Consider the following 16,672-nt stretch of genomic DNA (forward strand, 5'->3'; position numbering starts at 1 on the left):
GTGTCAGATGAAGGGACTGAGGCTACATAGCTGTCAAAGGTCATGTAAGGGCAGGGGGTGGGATGGGATGTAGATTGGTGTGTGTCTGACACTGACCTGGAGCCTTAGTCCTCTGAAAAGGGGACCTCCCAGGGGAATTGGCTCAGGGTCAGTAGAGGTTTCCTCTCTGATTTGCAGATGAAGAAAACCAAGGACTGCTGAGCCATTAAAGGAGGATTAAGGTTTGGGCGGGGGTTAGAACTAACAAGGAAATAGGGAACAGCATTTGGTGGGTGGAGCTCCTGAGCCAGGGCCGGGAGGCGGGCATGTCCACCGACACATCGGTGATGTGGGCATGCACAGTGGACCTGGAATGGCTGAACCTGTTGAATAATGAATCACGGAGGACACTGGAGAGTTTGGACCTTAGTGTCCAAGCAGTGGGGAGCCACTGACGGATTTTGAGCAGAGGAGTAACAACTTCATCCTGGCAGGGTTTAGGAAGCCTAACTGACAGAGGTGTTTGCAGGATCACCTGCGATGCCAGGTGACTTTGCACACCTCTGCTGTAGTTGTGGTTACTCATGGAGCTGTTTGAATGTGAAGCTGCACGGAGGAAGGAGGCTGTGTCATCTCTGAGGCATCACTGAGCAAACTGCATCCCTGTCCTTCCCTGGAGGGTGCAGCTGTGTCCTCTGACCATCCAGGAGAAACTGAGCTTTATGAGATCTTAAGTGTCCTCAGTGAGACAACCGTTTAGGATGGAAGTAAACATGAGCATTCAGGAGAGAGAGGCCCATTGACAGCAGGAGAGGAGGCTGCTCCTCTAGCACTGTCCCCAACATGTGTCCTGGAGAGAAGACAGCATCCATTAGGTCCCAGGAATAAAGGACTGAGTTTGAAATTCCACAGTCCTGGGTCTAAGCACTACTTCTTCCACGTAATGTCAGGCAAGTTGCCCAACCTCTCTGCCTTAGATTCTCCATGTATAAAATGGGGGTAGCAGGCCCATGCCTGCTGTGAAGGTTACTAATGAATGTCCTTTAGCCCAGTGTAGGGGCATTTTTCAAAGAGTTTGGTTCTGAAGACAGCAGCTGAGACAGAAACCATGCAGTGTCAAAATTTCCCTTAGAAAGCTCCTTAAGTGTCCCCCAATGTAAAGTCTTTGTGGCTTTGTGAAGGCTTGTGGTAGGGCCCAGGTTATATGAGCAATATGTATCTTACAACCTGGAGCCTGGTCAGAGCAGAGACTTGCTTATGTCATGGAAATCTATGGAACTTGAAAGACAGATTCAACAGACTTTGTGACATGTGTCCTGGGGCAGAGGAGGCTCATGGACCAGACATATGGGGGCAGTTGTGATCCCCATGTTAGGCTAATGGTTTTCTTCTCCCTCTTACCCCTCTCTCCTCCTCCCCGTCTCCCTCTCCCAAGTGCATGTCCTTGATTTTATCCAAGTTAAGAGTACACTTTATGGGACTCAGGTCATGTTCTTGGAAAGGGGCTGTACCAGGTTCCCTTGGGAACTGAAGCCCCAGGTACTACCTCTGCCAGCATTATCTGGGTCAGTTTGGGGCTTTACCCTCTTTCTGCTGAACCTGGCCACGGGGATCCCATTTCTGCCTTGTCTTCATCATTGAGTACCACTTAAAAAGCCCCTTGGCTTGTGGGAATTACCATGAACCTCTCCATGGAACTCCCATGATCATACTTGGTCAGGCTTACCCCACTGCCCCAGGGGTGGCAACCCCTCAGCTCTTGCTTTGCCTTGGTCCTTTCTCTGCTCTGAGCCTCGGTTGGTTTTCAGCCCCCTGTTCACTGAGTATCTACTAAGTGCTATGCTCTGGCAGTCCCCTGGTAAACATGAAAGATGTGGTTTCAAGTGCATGGCCATTACAGTTTAGCAAGAAAGATGGTTCAACAGGCAGTTATGGTCCTTGGGACAGAGTGCACCAGTGGGGAAGCACAGGTCCTTAGGCGTGTACCCATTCAAAATGCCCAAACATGTTTCCTGGAAGAAATATGTAGAAGATGGGTGCCTAAGCCAGTTTGGGGCTGTCTGGGAAGGCCATAATTGAGACTTGAAGGACGAGACTAGGAGAAAATGGGGGAAGAATATTCCGAGGAGCAGGAAGAGTACGTGGGAGCCTGGAGATAAGAAAGGGTGTGGTGTGCTTCAGATTCCAGCCAGGTCAGAATAGACGGGCCTCCCATCGCCAGGACAGGGGCCTGATGATGCGCAGAGAGTGCTGAAAGTCTTCACACCAGGGAGGCTGGGGTGGAGGAGGATGGCGGTGTGCTTCAGGAAGCTTCTTTGCCATGCTATCGGAGCCAGAGTGTGTCCCTCAGGGCTTCGTTCTTCAGCACCTCTTCCCAGCTCTACAAAGGGCCTGACTCCTGTCTCATAATTCGGGGTCATGTCCAGATAAGCATTTGCCAGACTCTGTGTACCCAACTGGAAGAGGGTCCCAAGCAGGGTCCACACTCAAACCAGTCATTTCCCTATTCTTTTTGTGTAATTGTGGACACAGATAGGCCCATTTGGCAAAGTTGCTGTTTTCAGGAGCTCCTGAGCTCTGCTTGTGGACTCTGTGGCTCACCCTTCTTGTCAGCATAGGGTCATGATGGTGGCCATTGACAAAACAGCATGCACTGAAATGTCCTAAGTGAAAGTAAAAGTAAAAAGAGTATGGAGAAGATTGTTCATGAATGTCCACAGCAGCTTTATTCCTAATTATCCCAAACTGGAAACAACCCAAATACCCATCAACTGGTAAATGGATAAGCAAACTGTGGAACACCCTTGCAGTGGAATTGGAATACTTCTCATTAATCTAAAGGAAGCGATCATTGATCATGTAACAGCATGGCTGAGTTTCAAAAACATGCTGCATGAGATGACACAGACACAAAGAGCACAGTTCACCGATGTGTAGTGTAAGACAAAACTAATCTGTGTTGAGACCGAAAGCAGAGCAGTGGCTGCAGGGATTGGGGCTGGGGGAAGGAGAGTAACTGGTCATGGATGTGGGGATTCTTTCTGGGGGATGAGATGTTCTAAAATTAGTGGTGATAGTTGCACAACTCTGTGAATATGTTAAAAAACACTGAATTGTGTATACTTTAAATGGACAATTCTGCAATATGTGAGTTATATTTCAGTAAAACTTATTTTTTAAAAAACTAAACTATGGTAGAAAAAATCAGAACAACATAGCAATGGCCTCCAGGGAAAGGGTGCTTGGAGATTGCCTAGGAAAACCGTGTGGAACCTGTGGTGGTGGGTGTGTTCTGCATCATGATGAGGTTGGTGTTTCATGGGTGGCTGTGTTTGTCAGGATTTGTGGTGTGGTCCGCTTAAGATCTGTGCATTTTGTTATGTGTAAATTTGATCTTAAGAAAAAACATACCATAAATAAATTTTGAACTATAGATAATTATGTTTTTGCTAAAGTATTTAGAATGAAGTGTACTGATGCCTGCAACTTACTTTTAGATGCATAAAAAAATAAGACCAATTGATGGATGGATAGGGGATGGATGGATAGATAATACAGTAAGAGAAAGAGCAAAATGTCAATTATAGAATCTAGGAAATGGGAATGTAGGGTTTCAAAGTGTAATTTTTCTAAATTTTTGGAAAGAAAACAGTAAAATTCTACTACACTTCCACTAGAATGGCTTTTTTTAAAAAATGGAAAATACCAAGTATGGCAGGAATGCAGTGCAGGTGCTAGTAGCAGTATAACTTGATATAACCATTTTGGGAAATATATTTGGCAGTAATGACAAAAGCTGAATGTAGGCATGCTCCTAGGCAATAAGGACTAGGGGTGCACACAGGGCACTCTTAAGGACACACTGAACAGAAAGGCCAAAACATGTCCACCAAAATTAATGTGCACTGAAAGAAATGTTCATGGTAGCACTGTGTATCATCGTCCTGCACTGAGAATAAACCAGATCTTCTTAGTAGCATGGAAAAATGAATTGTGGTTTCTTCACACAACAGAATGACTTATAAATGTGGATAAACAAACTACAACTTGCAAAAAATAAAGAGGAATCTTACTACCAACACTGAGTTGAAGAGGGCAGACACAAAGGAGTTGATGTTCAATGATTCTCTTTATATCAGCAGTCTCCAACCTTTTTAGCACCAGGGACTGGTGCTCCTATGAGAATCTAATGCCTGATGCTCTGAGGTGAAGCTGAGATGGTGATGCTAGCGCTGGGAAGCAGCTGCAAATACAGATGAAGCTTCAGTCGCTCTCCTGCCGCTCACTTCCTGCTGTGCCGCCCAGTTCCTAACAGGCCACAGGCTGGTACTGGTCTGCGGCCCAGGGGTTGTGGACCTCTTCTTTATTTAAAAGACAGAAGCCAGCAAAATTGTGCTGTGCTGTTAGAAAGTAGCTAACAGTGGTTTTTCCTTTGGGGAGGAGCTAGTGACTGGAAGGGTCTGTGGAATAGTTCAGTGTACAGGTCAAATTGTTTCTTGATCCCAGTCCTAAGTATAGGATATACTAAGTTTGTGGGGGGAAAAATCATTGTGAATTGTATGCTTATGACAAGTATATTTTTTTGGTATGGGAAGTATACTTAAAAATGTTAAATTCAAAAATTAGATTGAAGCAAGCCCAGGATGAAAGAGAGACTGTCAGCCTATCATGTCTTTCTGGCAGAGGCACGTTCACTGTGACTATTTGACTTTCCTCTTATTGCAGGGAGGCTGCAGCCGGGGTCTGAGCACTGCAGCGGTGTCAGGGTAAGAGCCGAGGCCCAGGGGTACACCGCGCTCCTTGTGAGCTATAAACATGGCCACATCCACTTGAGTGCGCGGATCACCATTGCCGCCTACCTACCCCTAAAGGTGAGCCTGGGGCCTCTGCCCTCCAACCTCTTCACTGATGTGAATTATTCATTTGTTCTGGCAAATTTGGTTAAAACTCTGACTGCTCAGAATAGCTTTAAAACAGCGATCTCTCCCTGTGAGTTTTGAACTGAAATTAGAAAGTATGTAGAAGGAGCAGAGCCTCCCTGATGGCAGACAGTGATTCCTGACATCATGGGGATGAAGTGTTTTCTGCAGGGGTCAGGACAGAGATGGGGATCCTGGTGAACTTAGAGTTACCTTGGAGGGTCTCTTCAAAACCCTGGACTAGGGACAACGGCCCTGGTGTGCGATGCAGATTCTGGGGCCTTGGAGACCTGGGTCAGCTTTGGACCCCTGCCTGATGCCAGATAACCATCGAGCGTCCAAGTACCCCTTTGTGGTGGGAAGCAACGACAGCAGTTGAAGTCAGAGCACACTGCCTCAGCTTTGACACCAACCTCTGAGTTGAATCCAGGTTTGACAGCAACTCAGTGACTTTGGCTAATTTAATTTCTCAGGAGGCCCAGAGAGAGTAAGTTGGCTTCTCCATTAGGGGAGGGTCTCTCCCCCAGCCTCCCAGGCTGGGCCAGTCAATGCTTACATTTCCCTGACACCCAGCCTCAACCTCTAGGATAGCTCTCACTTGTTAGAAGCAAGCTCAATAACATTAGAATCTTTCATTTCTGAACCTCTATCCCTGAGCATAGTGCCTGATACAGAGCAGACAACAAATAAGGGTTTTTTGTTTTTGTTTTTTATTGAGGTATAATTGACATATAACATTGTATTAATGTCAGGTGTATAACATAATGATTCAATATTTGGATGTATCGGGAAATGGTCACCACAGTAAGTCTAGTTAACATTCATCACCACACATAGTTACAATTTTTTTTCTTAGAAAAAATCTACTCTCTTAGCAACTTAAAAATACACAGCACAGTATTAGTGACTATTGTCGCTCTGCATCCCCAGGACTTATTTGTTTTATAACTGGAAGTTTGTACCTTTAGACCACCTTCACCTACTTCACCTTCCCACCACTCTTCCCCTTTGCAACCACCAATCTGTGCTCTGTATCTATGAGTCTTTTGTTTGTTTGCTTTATATTCCACATATAAGTGAGATCATACACTATTTCTTTCTTTGTCCGACTTATTTCACTTAGCATAATGACCTTGAAGTCCATCCATGTTGTTGCAAATAGCAGGATTTCCTTCTTTTTATGGCTGAATAATATTCTATTGTTTATATACATATATATGTCAAGATCCCCTCACTGATCGGGGCACTGGATAAAGTGAGAGGACTCAAGAGAGCAGAGTTCAAGAAAATTGAAATTCCTAAGATGGCAGCAATCATTCTTGAGAAAGCCTTGCCGCTGCCTTCAATGAGGTAGAGCATTTCACCAGGACCCTTGGGAGAGATTCTTCAGGGCCCTTCCTGTGTGCTTGTTCCAAATGACTGGACGATCTGATTATCTGGGTGTTTGGCTGGAGCTTTGGAAGCCAACAGCTGAGCTCATGATCTCAAAGTGAGAGTAAGGGTAAATATAAGGTGGGCATGTCCCAAGTCAAGGTTGCTTCCTGACTGGACAAATTAAAGAAGAAGAATATGGGTCTCTTCTTTTATCTTTCTTCTGCCTTTATATCAGTTAAGATCAGGTAACAAAACCAAAATAACCATGGCTTAATAGAGAGTTTATTTTTCTTTCACACAAGAGGTCTCACATAGGGCTAGTGTGGCAGCTCCATAGCCATCAGGGACCCAGGTTTCTGTCTTTTCACTTCATCATCTTCAACATCGCCTCATGGTCTAAAATGGGTACTGGAGCTCCAGCCATTTCATCTGCATTTCACATAGCCAAAAGGAGAAAGAGCTCACCTCTCAGCTGAGTTAGTTTCCTATAGTAGCCTTGTCAGAAGTTTAAAACAACAGTTTCCACCTTTGCCTCACTGGTTAGAACTTAATCTATTGGTCACACCTAGCTGCAGGAGAGGCTGGGAATTATTTTAGCTGGGCTATTTACCACCCTAAAAATTTGGGGCTCTTTCTAAGAAAGAGAGGAGTGTAGAAACTGGAGAATTCCCTCAATTTTTGTATGTCTGGAAAGGTCTTTATTCCTCCTTCATATCTAAAGGAGAGCTTAGCTGGATACATTCTTCTTGGCTGGTAGTTCCTTTCATTTAATACTTTAAATATTTGATTCCACTCCTTTCTGGCTTGTAAGGTTTGTGCCGAGAAGTCCGACAATAATCTAATGGGTTTTCCTTTATAGGTTACCATCTTCTTTTCCCTGGCTGCCCTGAGAATTCTGTCTTTTTGTTGATTTTTGATAATTTTAATACGATGTGTCTTGGTGAAGGCCTTTTGGGTTGCAATAATTGAGTGTTCTATTGATTTCTTGAATTCCAAGCTCCAGCTCATTCCTTAGATTTGGGAAATTCTCGTCAACTATTTGTCTGAAAATGCTTTCTAATTCCTGCTCCTTTTCCTCCCCTTCGAGAATTCCCATTATTCTTATGTTTCCTCTCCTAATAGTATCAACTAGTTTTTGTATTTCTCTATTATTTTTCATTCTTCGTTTTCTCTCTTCTTTCTGATTTATTTCTAGATTTCTGTCTTCATATCACTGATTCTTTCCTCCATTTGGTCGACTCTGTTTCCCAAGCTTGTTATTTCATTTTTCAGCTCTTGCAGTGTGCTCTTTTTCTACAGAAACTCTATTTCATTCTTTTTGAGTGTTTCAATCTCCTTGCTAAAGAACTCATTCTGCTCATCTAGTTGTTTTTTCAGTTCTTGAAATTGTTGATATGATTCATCTCGGATCTCACTGAATTTTTTCAGAAGTGCCATCCTGAATTCTCTATCATTTAAGTTGCATATTTCTATGTCTGTAAGCTTATTTTATGGAGATCTTTCTCTTTCTTTCTGAGCTGCCTTGTCACTTGGTTGTTCATGGCGTTTAATGAACTATTTCTCTGCCTGGGCATTAATGAAAGTGTGTTCTGCTTTTTTTTCTTTTTTTTTCCAGAAAGATTTATTATATAATGGTCTCTAGCCTGTTGCAAATAAGGTGTTTTTCTTTTGGTTTCTAGTAGGTGGTATCTAAGCCTCTTGGATCTCTGCTTTATATAAAGTGTTGATAATGTCTTTTTTTCCTTATAGATGTTTAATCATGCTCGCTACCCTCAGTCTCAGTTTCTGTCAGTGTTAGTGACAGTTTCAGTAGCATTTGCTCAGATTCCTTTGGGGCTCCGCGGTGTTCCATCTCTGAGGGTATGGGGGGAGGGATCCTCTGGGTTGGGAGTTGAGACTGCGGCTCAGCCTCAGTTTTGTAACCACAGCTGGTAAAAATCAACTGTTGTTTCTCTGCCATCCCCACTTTTCTGCCGTCCCTGTTTCTCTGCCTTCTGCCCTGATGATTGGGCACTGCTGCCGGCCACGTGGAGCTCACAAGCACTTTCAGGCAGGGCTGTTCAGGGAAGTCGTGCTGCACTTTCTCCCCTCCCCCTTCTCCTACAGGGAGCTCCGGCTGTGAGAGGCAGCTTCTTTGTTTCTCTCAGTCCACTGCCCAATACCCGAGGTTCTGACTTGTGGTAGCTCTTATGCTCAGATCCCATACTCAGACATGCTGGTGTGCAGTTTGGGTGTTTTTTGTTGAGTTTTAGATGTTCAGCTTATTGTTATTTCAAGGGGAGAGATCTGGGGACTGCCTCTCATGCTTAATCCCCGAATGTGGAAACTAGGAAGGCAGCTGTCATTGCTACAACTTGTGTTTGCTGATCCATCTATCAGTTGACTTTGCAGACAGGCCCTGGGTACTTGGTTGATATAGGCCCAGGCTGGGGAAACTGAAATCTAGGGAGAAATCCAACACTTTGTGCCTTGGGAGGCTACCAGTCTATGGGGAGGGCAGACACTCAGATAATAGTAGACATAATGAAGCGTCTGTAGGGGGCCAGGTCACTAATGAACACAGAAATAGAGAGCAGGAAGGCAGGAAGTGTGGTTGGTGGGGTCACTAGAAGTAGTGTAGTATATCTTGGGGTGAGATATGAGACTGTGGTGGGTCAGAACAAGGAGGTTTCTGAAATCCAGTTAGGAGCTAGATATTCTTATCTAGCAGTGGGCAGCTGGTGAAGGTCAGGGAATGACAAAGTCAGGTCCATGCACAAAACCACTGCTACTGGTGGGGGAGGTGAATAGGCGTGTCCTGGAAGCACAACATAAGGACTTAGCCCATCCACGGAAGAAAGACCCTTTCCAGATGTTTTGAGCACTGCTCATCTCTGCATCTGCAACTTATGTGTTACCTTTTCTGTCCGCTTGAACCATAGGGGGCGCTCATGCTCACCAGTAACCTAATTCCCTCCACAGTCAACACTCCAATTGCTCTTCAGCCTTTATCTGCTGCAGAAATTTAGAGTTACTCTCTGGAAGCCCCTAAGTGCCTGGGTCTGGGTACCCAGCCTGGCTCTTTCGTTCTGACAACATCAGCGTAAGACTGAATGCATTGACCCTGGAACCTCTGGGCCAACCAGGTGCATTGAAGCCTTAACCTCCCACCACCCCTCTCCTTGCCTTCTGTCTCTTGATCCTAGACTGAGTATGAGTATCTCTGTGAAAAGGTGCATGGATTCGTCTCCTAGAAACATAGGCTTCCAGCACTAAGGGCCTCTTGATGACCAGACCCATCTCCTGTTTTGCAAACCAGGGAAGGAAGACCCAGTGAGGAGGTCTCTTTCAAAGTGCATGGGCTTTGCCTGTTTGAATATCTGCACTTTGATGTCCATTGAGGAGCCTGTATGATTTATGAGTGTCCTTCATTAGCAGTGTTGATTATTAACCTATTTCCCTGGCACAAAGTTCTGACACTTTTATGCTCGAATGAGAAGGGAATTACATGTGAAAATGATAATTCCTAGTTCTCCAATTGTTAATTATAGGACTTGTGGTGCCTTTGCACAATTTTTCCCTTTGGGCTAGTCATGAAAAAAGTTTTTTGGTGAGATTTGCAATGACCTGCTTTGCCCACAGTGAAATTTAGCTAGTTGCAGCATTAAGACGTGGCTAAAAGCAGGGAATTTGCAATTGGAACAAACCTGGCCCACCAGTTGGGTGAACGTGGATAAATTTGCTTTGCTTTGCTGGGATTCATGCTTTTCGTCTGTAAAATAAGGGTGATAGTTAATGACAGTTGATAGTAGCAGGGCCATTTATTGAGCATGGCCATGTGTTCAGGGCTTTCATTCCTGCTCCCTTGAATCTAACCCTATGAGACAGGAGTTCTCCTTATACCCATTTTACAGAATGAGAGACTGAGCTTTGTAGAAGTTAACCTGCTTAGGGTTACGCAGCTAACAAGTGGCAGCTTCATTCTAGTTGTGGAGGTAGAGAAGCAAATGGACAAATGAATATATAAAAAGTGATTGCAAGTAGTGATAAGGGCGTCGACCCAGGAAAGGAGGTAACAAGTGATGGGAGGTCCTGCTCTAGACAGAGGTTCACAGAGGAGGTGATGTTGAAGCAAAAGTCTGAGCCATGTGACTCTCTTGAGGGGAGGTCCAGGGTGGAAAAGCCAAAGGCCCTGAGCATGCTCAGCAATTTATGTGCAGGAAAAGGACCATTTTGATGGTTTCAAAACCTGGGTGTGTAGCAAGGTAATGTCTAGGAGTGGGTGTCAATGGGGGCACCCCAGGCTCCTTGGAACTATGTGTATATACATACCTGTGCACGTGTGCAGGGAAGGATGCCCGGAGAGTTGATAATTGATAGCAAATTCAGAAGTGTTCATCTTGCAAAAAATTAAAGTCAAAAGGACAGAATTCTCATTGAAATGTGATGTCCTTTCTTTGATAAGTGTTTAGTGTAAGTACTCCACCAAGAGAACCTGAGCCCATAGGCCTCTGTAGATCATCACCTTAGCCCCTCACTCTGTCCTTGAGGATGTATGCATCTTAAAGCTATCACTAAGGCGAGAGTCCGTCTCCACACTGAGGTGGCATCTGGTTGGGGCACAGCTCCGGGTCCAGGACTGTGGGTGACAGCTGAGTGGTTATTAGCCTATACCTACAAGGACTTCATACTGTTGATAGATCCATATCCAGCTCCTATGAGGGTAAGAATATGGAAGGAGCTGATTGAAATCAGAGGCTGACTGATTGAAATCTGTCAGCATAGACCTCAGACCTCGTAGATAATGCAGAGATAAGATAGCATACTGCAGTGGAAGGCACATGTATTGGGCCAAAATTAATAAATTGATTTTTAAAAAAGAGTACACAGTTATCTACATATTCACCAGATTCACCAGCAGTGTGTATGCTGGAACATTCAAACTTTTGGATTTTTGCTAATCACATGGCTGAGACATAATATCATAGTGTAGTTTAAGTTCTTATCTTTGTTTTGAATATTTTAATTTCTATATGGTGTTTCATTTCTCATGTGTTTGAGATCATGATGCAGGTACAGAAGGAAACAGACATGCCCTCCCTACCTTTAATGAGCTCATAGCCTGATCAGGAGACAGATACCCAAACAAATAATTTCCTTGCAGTATGATGAGCAACATTTGAAGCCAGAACCAGAGACTGAGTTGTTGGTCTGGAAGACTGGGTGTCACCTGGTGAGGGAGGAATTGGGGGCTGCTTGGAGGAAGGATTAGATGAAGGGCAGGGCAGCCTAGAGACAGGCTATTCTGAAGGTGAGACTAGGGAGAAATCAGGCAAGGACCAAGCTGGGAGAGCCCTAACTTCAGGGCAGAATGCTAACTCAGCCTTTCTTCTCAGGGCACCTGGCACTGTGGAATTATTTAATGCAGAGGAGACATGGTCAGATCTGTGTTTTAGGAAGGGACGTCTGGAAGCTCTTAGAGGTTAGAGTGGAGGGACTAACAGGAAAGCAGATTGACAAATAACGACTTGGTGGTAACCTGAGTAAGACCGTCTAGAGCAGGAGATCAGCCAAGCGCTGGCAAGGAGTCACAGGGCAGGGCTGCAGGGCCCTCTTCTTCCTTGCACCCCAGCTGTGTCTCTAGAGGGAGGTGTCCTTGTATGGGGCAAGCCACATTTTTCTACAGATGCTATCCCTCCCTCTGCTATAGAATAGGAATGATCCCCTTTTCCACAGACCCTAAGCACTGCCATCATCCATGCAGGAACCCCTGGGACCTCAGCACAACAATCACCCTAGCCTGGGAAAGCAGATGAGAGCTTTTAATTAAAAAATGATTTTAATTCATTCTTTGGTTATCAGGTACTCTCAGGACTTAATGTTCATTCTTTCATTCAACAAATAATGATTGAGCACCTAGTATGTCCCAGGCACTGTTCTGGGTGCTGGCAACAAAATGGGTAGAAAGGCCAGTCCCCTGAAGCTTATATATACATTGTAGAAAGTGAGGGAAATGCAGTAGAGTAAAAAATAAAGGAAACAAACAATAATTATGCCATCGAGGACACATAGTTTGTGTTTTCCTTGGTCATCTGATGTATTTCCTCTTAGGATTAAAGTTTTTTGCTTTTTAACACAACATGGTTGTGATCAAACTGTATAGTCAGTTTTGTGCCCAGCTATTTGTAAATACTACCTTAGGGACCTGCCCAGGTCCCTGTAGATGTACCATTTACTTAAGCAGCCCTGGTGATTTGCTGTAGGACATAACAGTGTGGAGAACATTTCTTTGTGCATGAACTTGTTTCTCTTCTTCCTATTCTGTCCTTAGGTTAGATTCCAGAGGCGGGTTCTGGTTCCAGGGGCTGTGGGTATTTTCAGGGCTTATGCTGGATTGTTTTATGAAAGAGGCAGATTAATTTATGCTCACTTCTCCCCAGCAGTATATCAGAAAGGAGGATAGAATTCTCCCCAGAGTACTCTTGCACCAAGACCCCAGGGAGCATTGCAGACACACTGACTTCCAAAGAGGAACAGCGTCTTTCGTGACCTGCAGGCGGCAGGGCAGGGCCTCCAACATGCGCCTCTCAGAGAAAGGCTGACTTTTCTCTTTTTTTCTTCCATAGGCTGTAGATCCCTCCTCTGTTGCTTTGGTGACCCTTGGCTCCTCAAAGGAGATGCTGTTCGAAGAAGGTCCCAGACCCTGGGTTCTCGAGCCATCCAAGTTCTTCCGGAACGTCACCTCTGAGGACACACACAGCATCAGTCTGGCTTTCTTTGGGCCCCCTGCCTCCCGAAATTATCAGCAACACTGGATAATTGTGACTTGCCTGGCCTTGGGTGAACAGGTAAGAGGGCAGCCATCCCCAGACCCACCTTGCCCAGAGGGAAGGGTAGAAAGTTACATTCTTTGAGTGTCCTGTACTCACAGCATCATTTTATTTAATCTTCAAAGTACCCTGAAAGATAGCTGCTGCTGCTGTGGTACCCATTTCACAGACAGGGGAACTGAGGCTCAGTGAAGTGGAATGACTTAGTGAATACAAGCAGCCCAAGCAAGGTGTGGCAGTGGGACCCCTGACCCCCATTCACGCCTGTTTTGATAGAGCTAGTCATTCCTGGCTCCCTTTCTCCAGGCTTCAGCATTCCCTACCACCAAATTAGGGGGTGAAATAAGATCAAGGGTCACAAAGTCAAATTCCTCCATGGCAGGCAGGTATTATAAATGAGTAAGACCTCAGACCCAGCTTAACAGATCTTTTTGGTGTTTTAGAATAAGCTGGGAATCCTAATATTTTTTTCTATGAAATCTCTCAATTTTTGTTTTTTTCAATGCTGAAAACCAAAAAATTAAGGAACTGGGTGGACTGAGCGAAACGTGTCTGTGACCTGAACAACCTCAGGGCTGGAGTCGGCTGAATTGAGGGGCAGCTTGCAGTTCAGGTGCTCTGTTCTTGGCAGTCTCTAGGCTCAGGGCCCTCATTTTGCTCATAGTAGGAGTATACCCCTTCATTCTCAGGGTACCCCAAAGCTGGGAAACTGAAAGCAAGGTGAGAGGCGAGCATGAATCCAGAAAGATAGGAGAGAGCCCATTTCTTTGGGGGAAGTGAAGAATATCCTTACATGTTTACTAGTGCAAAGAATATCAATTGATGTTAAAACACATACACACATGCCACCAAGGTGCCCTTGTGAAGCTGGCCACACTGAGACTAGGTGTGAGCAGAAAAGATACACAGTGAAAGGCCACACTTCCCACTAGCTTTGTGTGTGTTTTTTTTGTTTTTTGTTTTTTTTAAACAAAGAATAAGAAAAACAAATGCACAATAATAAATAATACTATGATGAGGATAAACTTAGTTAAGAATTAAGTTAGAGAAGTTTCTTACCCTGGTTTAGCTTGGTCACCTGCGTCCCTCACAGGCTATTGGAATTGGACCCTTTAGGGCCCCTCCCATTCCAACGCTCTGTGACTTACTTCCTTAAGATGTCAGTTTGGAGGCAGAAACCCTGCAGGTCAGCGTGGAAACTGCCTTTTGTCCTGCCTCATAGTAAGGCAAGAGGCTTCTGGACTGGACCATAGTAAGGGCAAGAGGCTTCTGGACTGGACCATTCCTTCCTACAGAAAATGTGTGACATTGAGGGGGCCAGGGTACTTCCCTTGGAATGGGCCATGAAACCTCACCCTTTGTAATCCCTTTTCTGGTCCATCTCTAAAGGTCTCAGTCTGTTAGCAAGCACTCTCTTACATATGCACCTCATTGTGATGAATGTTTTCAAGTCAATATGGATTCTTCATTTAAAACCCACAAACTTGTGCGTTTGCTCATGTGACCATAGGGTTTTTCATAGAGTGCTGGGAATCCACATGGCACCACTGATCCAGCTCCTCTCTGGGCCAAAGGAGTAGGCAGTGGTTCTGGCCGATGTTTGCAGAGGGCACTAGGGTCCTGTTAGGTCTCCTTTATGTTTAGAGAATGCTCTCCCATGCATGTCACTGGACCTTCGTAACCCCCCTGTGATTATTATAATAATGATTATTATATAAATAATTATATATATATATATATATATATATATATATATATATATATATATATATATATAAAATAATCATTATTCCCATTCTGCAGAAAAGAAAACTGAGTCCCAGGGAGCTGGGTGGTGGAGGTGAGGCTCATAGTGAATGGAGCAGAGCCTCAAACTCGGGGGTGTCTGACTGTTCCTTCTGCCCTGCCAGGTCATTGCCCTCTCGGTGGGGAACAAGCCCAGCATCACCAACCCCTTCCCTGCATTGGAGCCTGCTGTGGTGAAGTTTGTATGTGCCCCACCCTCTAGGCTCACCCTGATGCCCATCTACGCCAGTCCTCAGCTGGACCTGTCATGTCCACTGTTGCAGCAGAATAAGCAGGTGGTGAGTGAGCATTTCTCAATGATGACTTGGTGCTGTGCCACCTTGATCTCCACACTCAGTCATCCCTGCATGGTGGGTGCTTTTGTCTCAATTTTACATATGTGGTTCCCAAGACCTGGAGAGGTGACCAGACTCACCGTCACAGCCACTACTGACAGCGCCAGGTAAAAGTGCAGCGTCTATGATTCCAGGTTCAGCTTCCTCTCTCTGTATGGCACTTGGCATTTATAAAAATCTCATTGTTTTCTTCTGTGACTTGAGGATATTAAGGTGGGGGCTTATCAATGGGCAGTACGTTTGTGTTCAGAGTGGAGGCTGCTGAGACGAGGTGACGAACTGCAGCATCCTTCACGGGGGTAGGAGACACGGGGGCCATGTTTTGAACATAAATGTGGGGAGAGGGAAAAAAGTCATTTGGGGGTAGGGTGAAACCCACAGGTCTAGTTCTGTTGGGCTTGCAGCCAACCAACTGTCCACCCCTAAGACACTCGGAGACCAGATGACTGAAGGTGAAGGATTTGGAAGCCTTCCTATTCAGGTTCAGGGGTACAAACATGCTTCTGGCTGGCCCCAACCTCTTCTCAGAGTTGGAGACTAGGTTTCTTTTCACTCATTCCTTCAACATGTATTTGTTGAGCACCTCCGCTGTGCCAGGCACAGTTCTAGGTTCTGGAATACAAAGTAATCAGGACAAGTGAGGCACCTGCCCCACAGAGGTGACAGAAGGCCCATAGAGAGACAGATGGATCAGAGGATGGAAAGTGTTGTGGAGGAAGTGAAATAGGGAGCAAGACAGCTACTGGTGGAGGCCATTGCAAATGGAGCTGGGAAAGGCGTCTGAGTGGAGGACACATACTACTTCAGGCCCCTTGGCCGAGGAGAGCTGAGGTAAGGGTACCACAGGCAGGGAGAAGAGCAAGGGTCTCTGTGTCCTGTACCCACACAGTAATCAGAACAGTCGTGTGTGCCAGAAACTTTCATCTCTGTGCCTCATTCCCTATCACCAGGACCATCTGCGGGGCCAGGGTCTTTGTACCTCTTTTACTGGTTTGCCCACAAGGCTCAGAGGTGGGCACGGTTTTCCCGGATCTGCCCAACTCTAAGCTCAGTGCTTCCTTGGTGGCCCCTAAAGCTGCTTCCCTTCTCCCAACACTGCATGTAGCAGCACTTTGCCTTGATGGCCCCCGCCGAGAGCCTTGTGTCTCCTGGAGCCATTAGGAGCGGAACCCTCTCAGCTCTCTGCAGTTCTCCAGAGAATGCTCAGTGCATATCCTCTGCATGTCTAATGGAACCTTTCTGTCAGCAGCCTCTCTCACCCCTAGCAGTGAGATTTGGGAATTGGCTCTCCACTGGGTGAAGGACAGGGCAGCTTTGTATTACGTCAGAATGCATCTTTTTGAAGCTCTAGAGAAGACTCTGCCATCTGGCACATGACTCAGCCTCTATGTCCCCTGCAGGTTTAGTTTAACTTTTACTCCTTTTGCTCTTGCAGTTGATGGGTGGGCTT

The 16,672-nt window shown here is 45.4% G+C and overlaps 1 protein-coding gene across 3 annotated transcripts in view; it reads left to right on the plus strand.

Moving 5' to 3' along the window:
- NUP210 (nucleoporin 210) overlaps positions 1 to 16,672 on the plus strand; it is a 98,258-nt gene that overhangs the window by 40,573 nt on the left and 41,013 nt on the right. For all 3 annotated transcript variants that reach the window (XR_002781387.1, XR_002781388.1, XM_011364466.2), the window contains exons 14-16: positions 4,705 to 4,850; positions 12,878 to 13,099; positions 14,992 to 15,165. Coding sequence is in view for 1 of the 3 variants with exons in the window: in XM_011364466.2 (XP_011362768.1) it covers positions 4,705 to 4,850; positions 12,878 to 13,099; positions 14,992 to 15,165 (542 nt within the window). In the remaining 2 variants the exon portion in view is untranslated. The remainder of the gene's footprint in view (positions 1 to 4,704; positions 4,851 to 12,877; positions 13,100 to 14,991; positions 15,166 to 16,672) is intronic.

The sequence above is a fragment of the Pteropus vampyrus genome, unplaced genomic scaffold, assembly GCF_000151845.1.
Source record: "Pteropus vampyrus isolate Shadow unplaced genomic scaffold, Pvam_2.0 Scaffold97, whole genome shotgun sequence".
Taxonomy (NCBI): domain Eukaryota; kingdom Metazoa; phylum Chordata; class Mammalia; order Chiroptera; family Pteropodidae; genus Pteropus; species Pteropus vampyrus.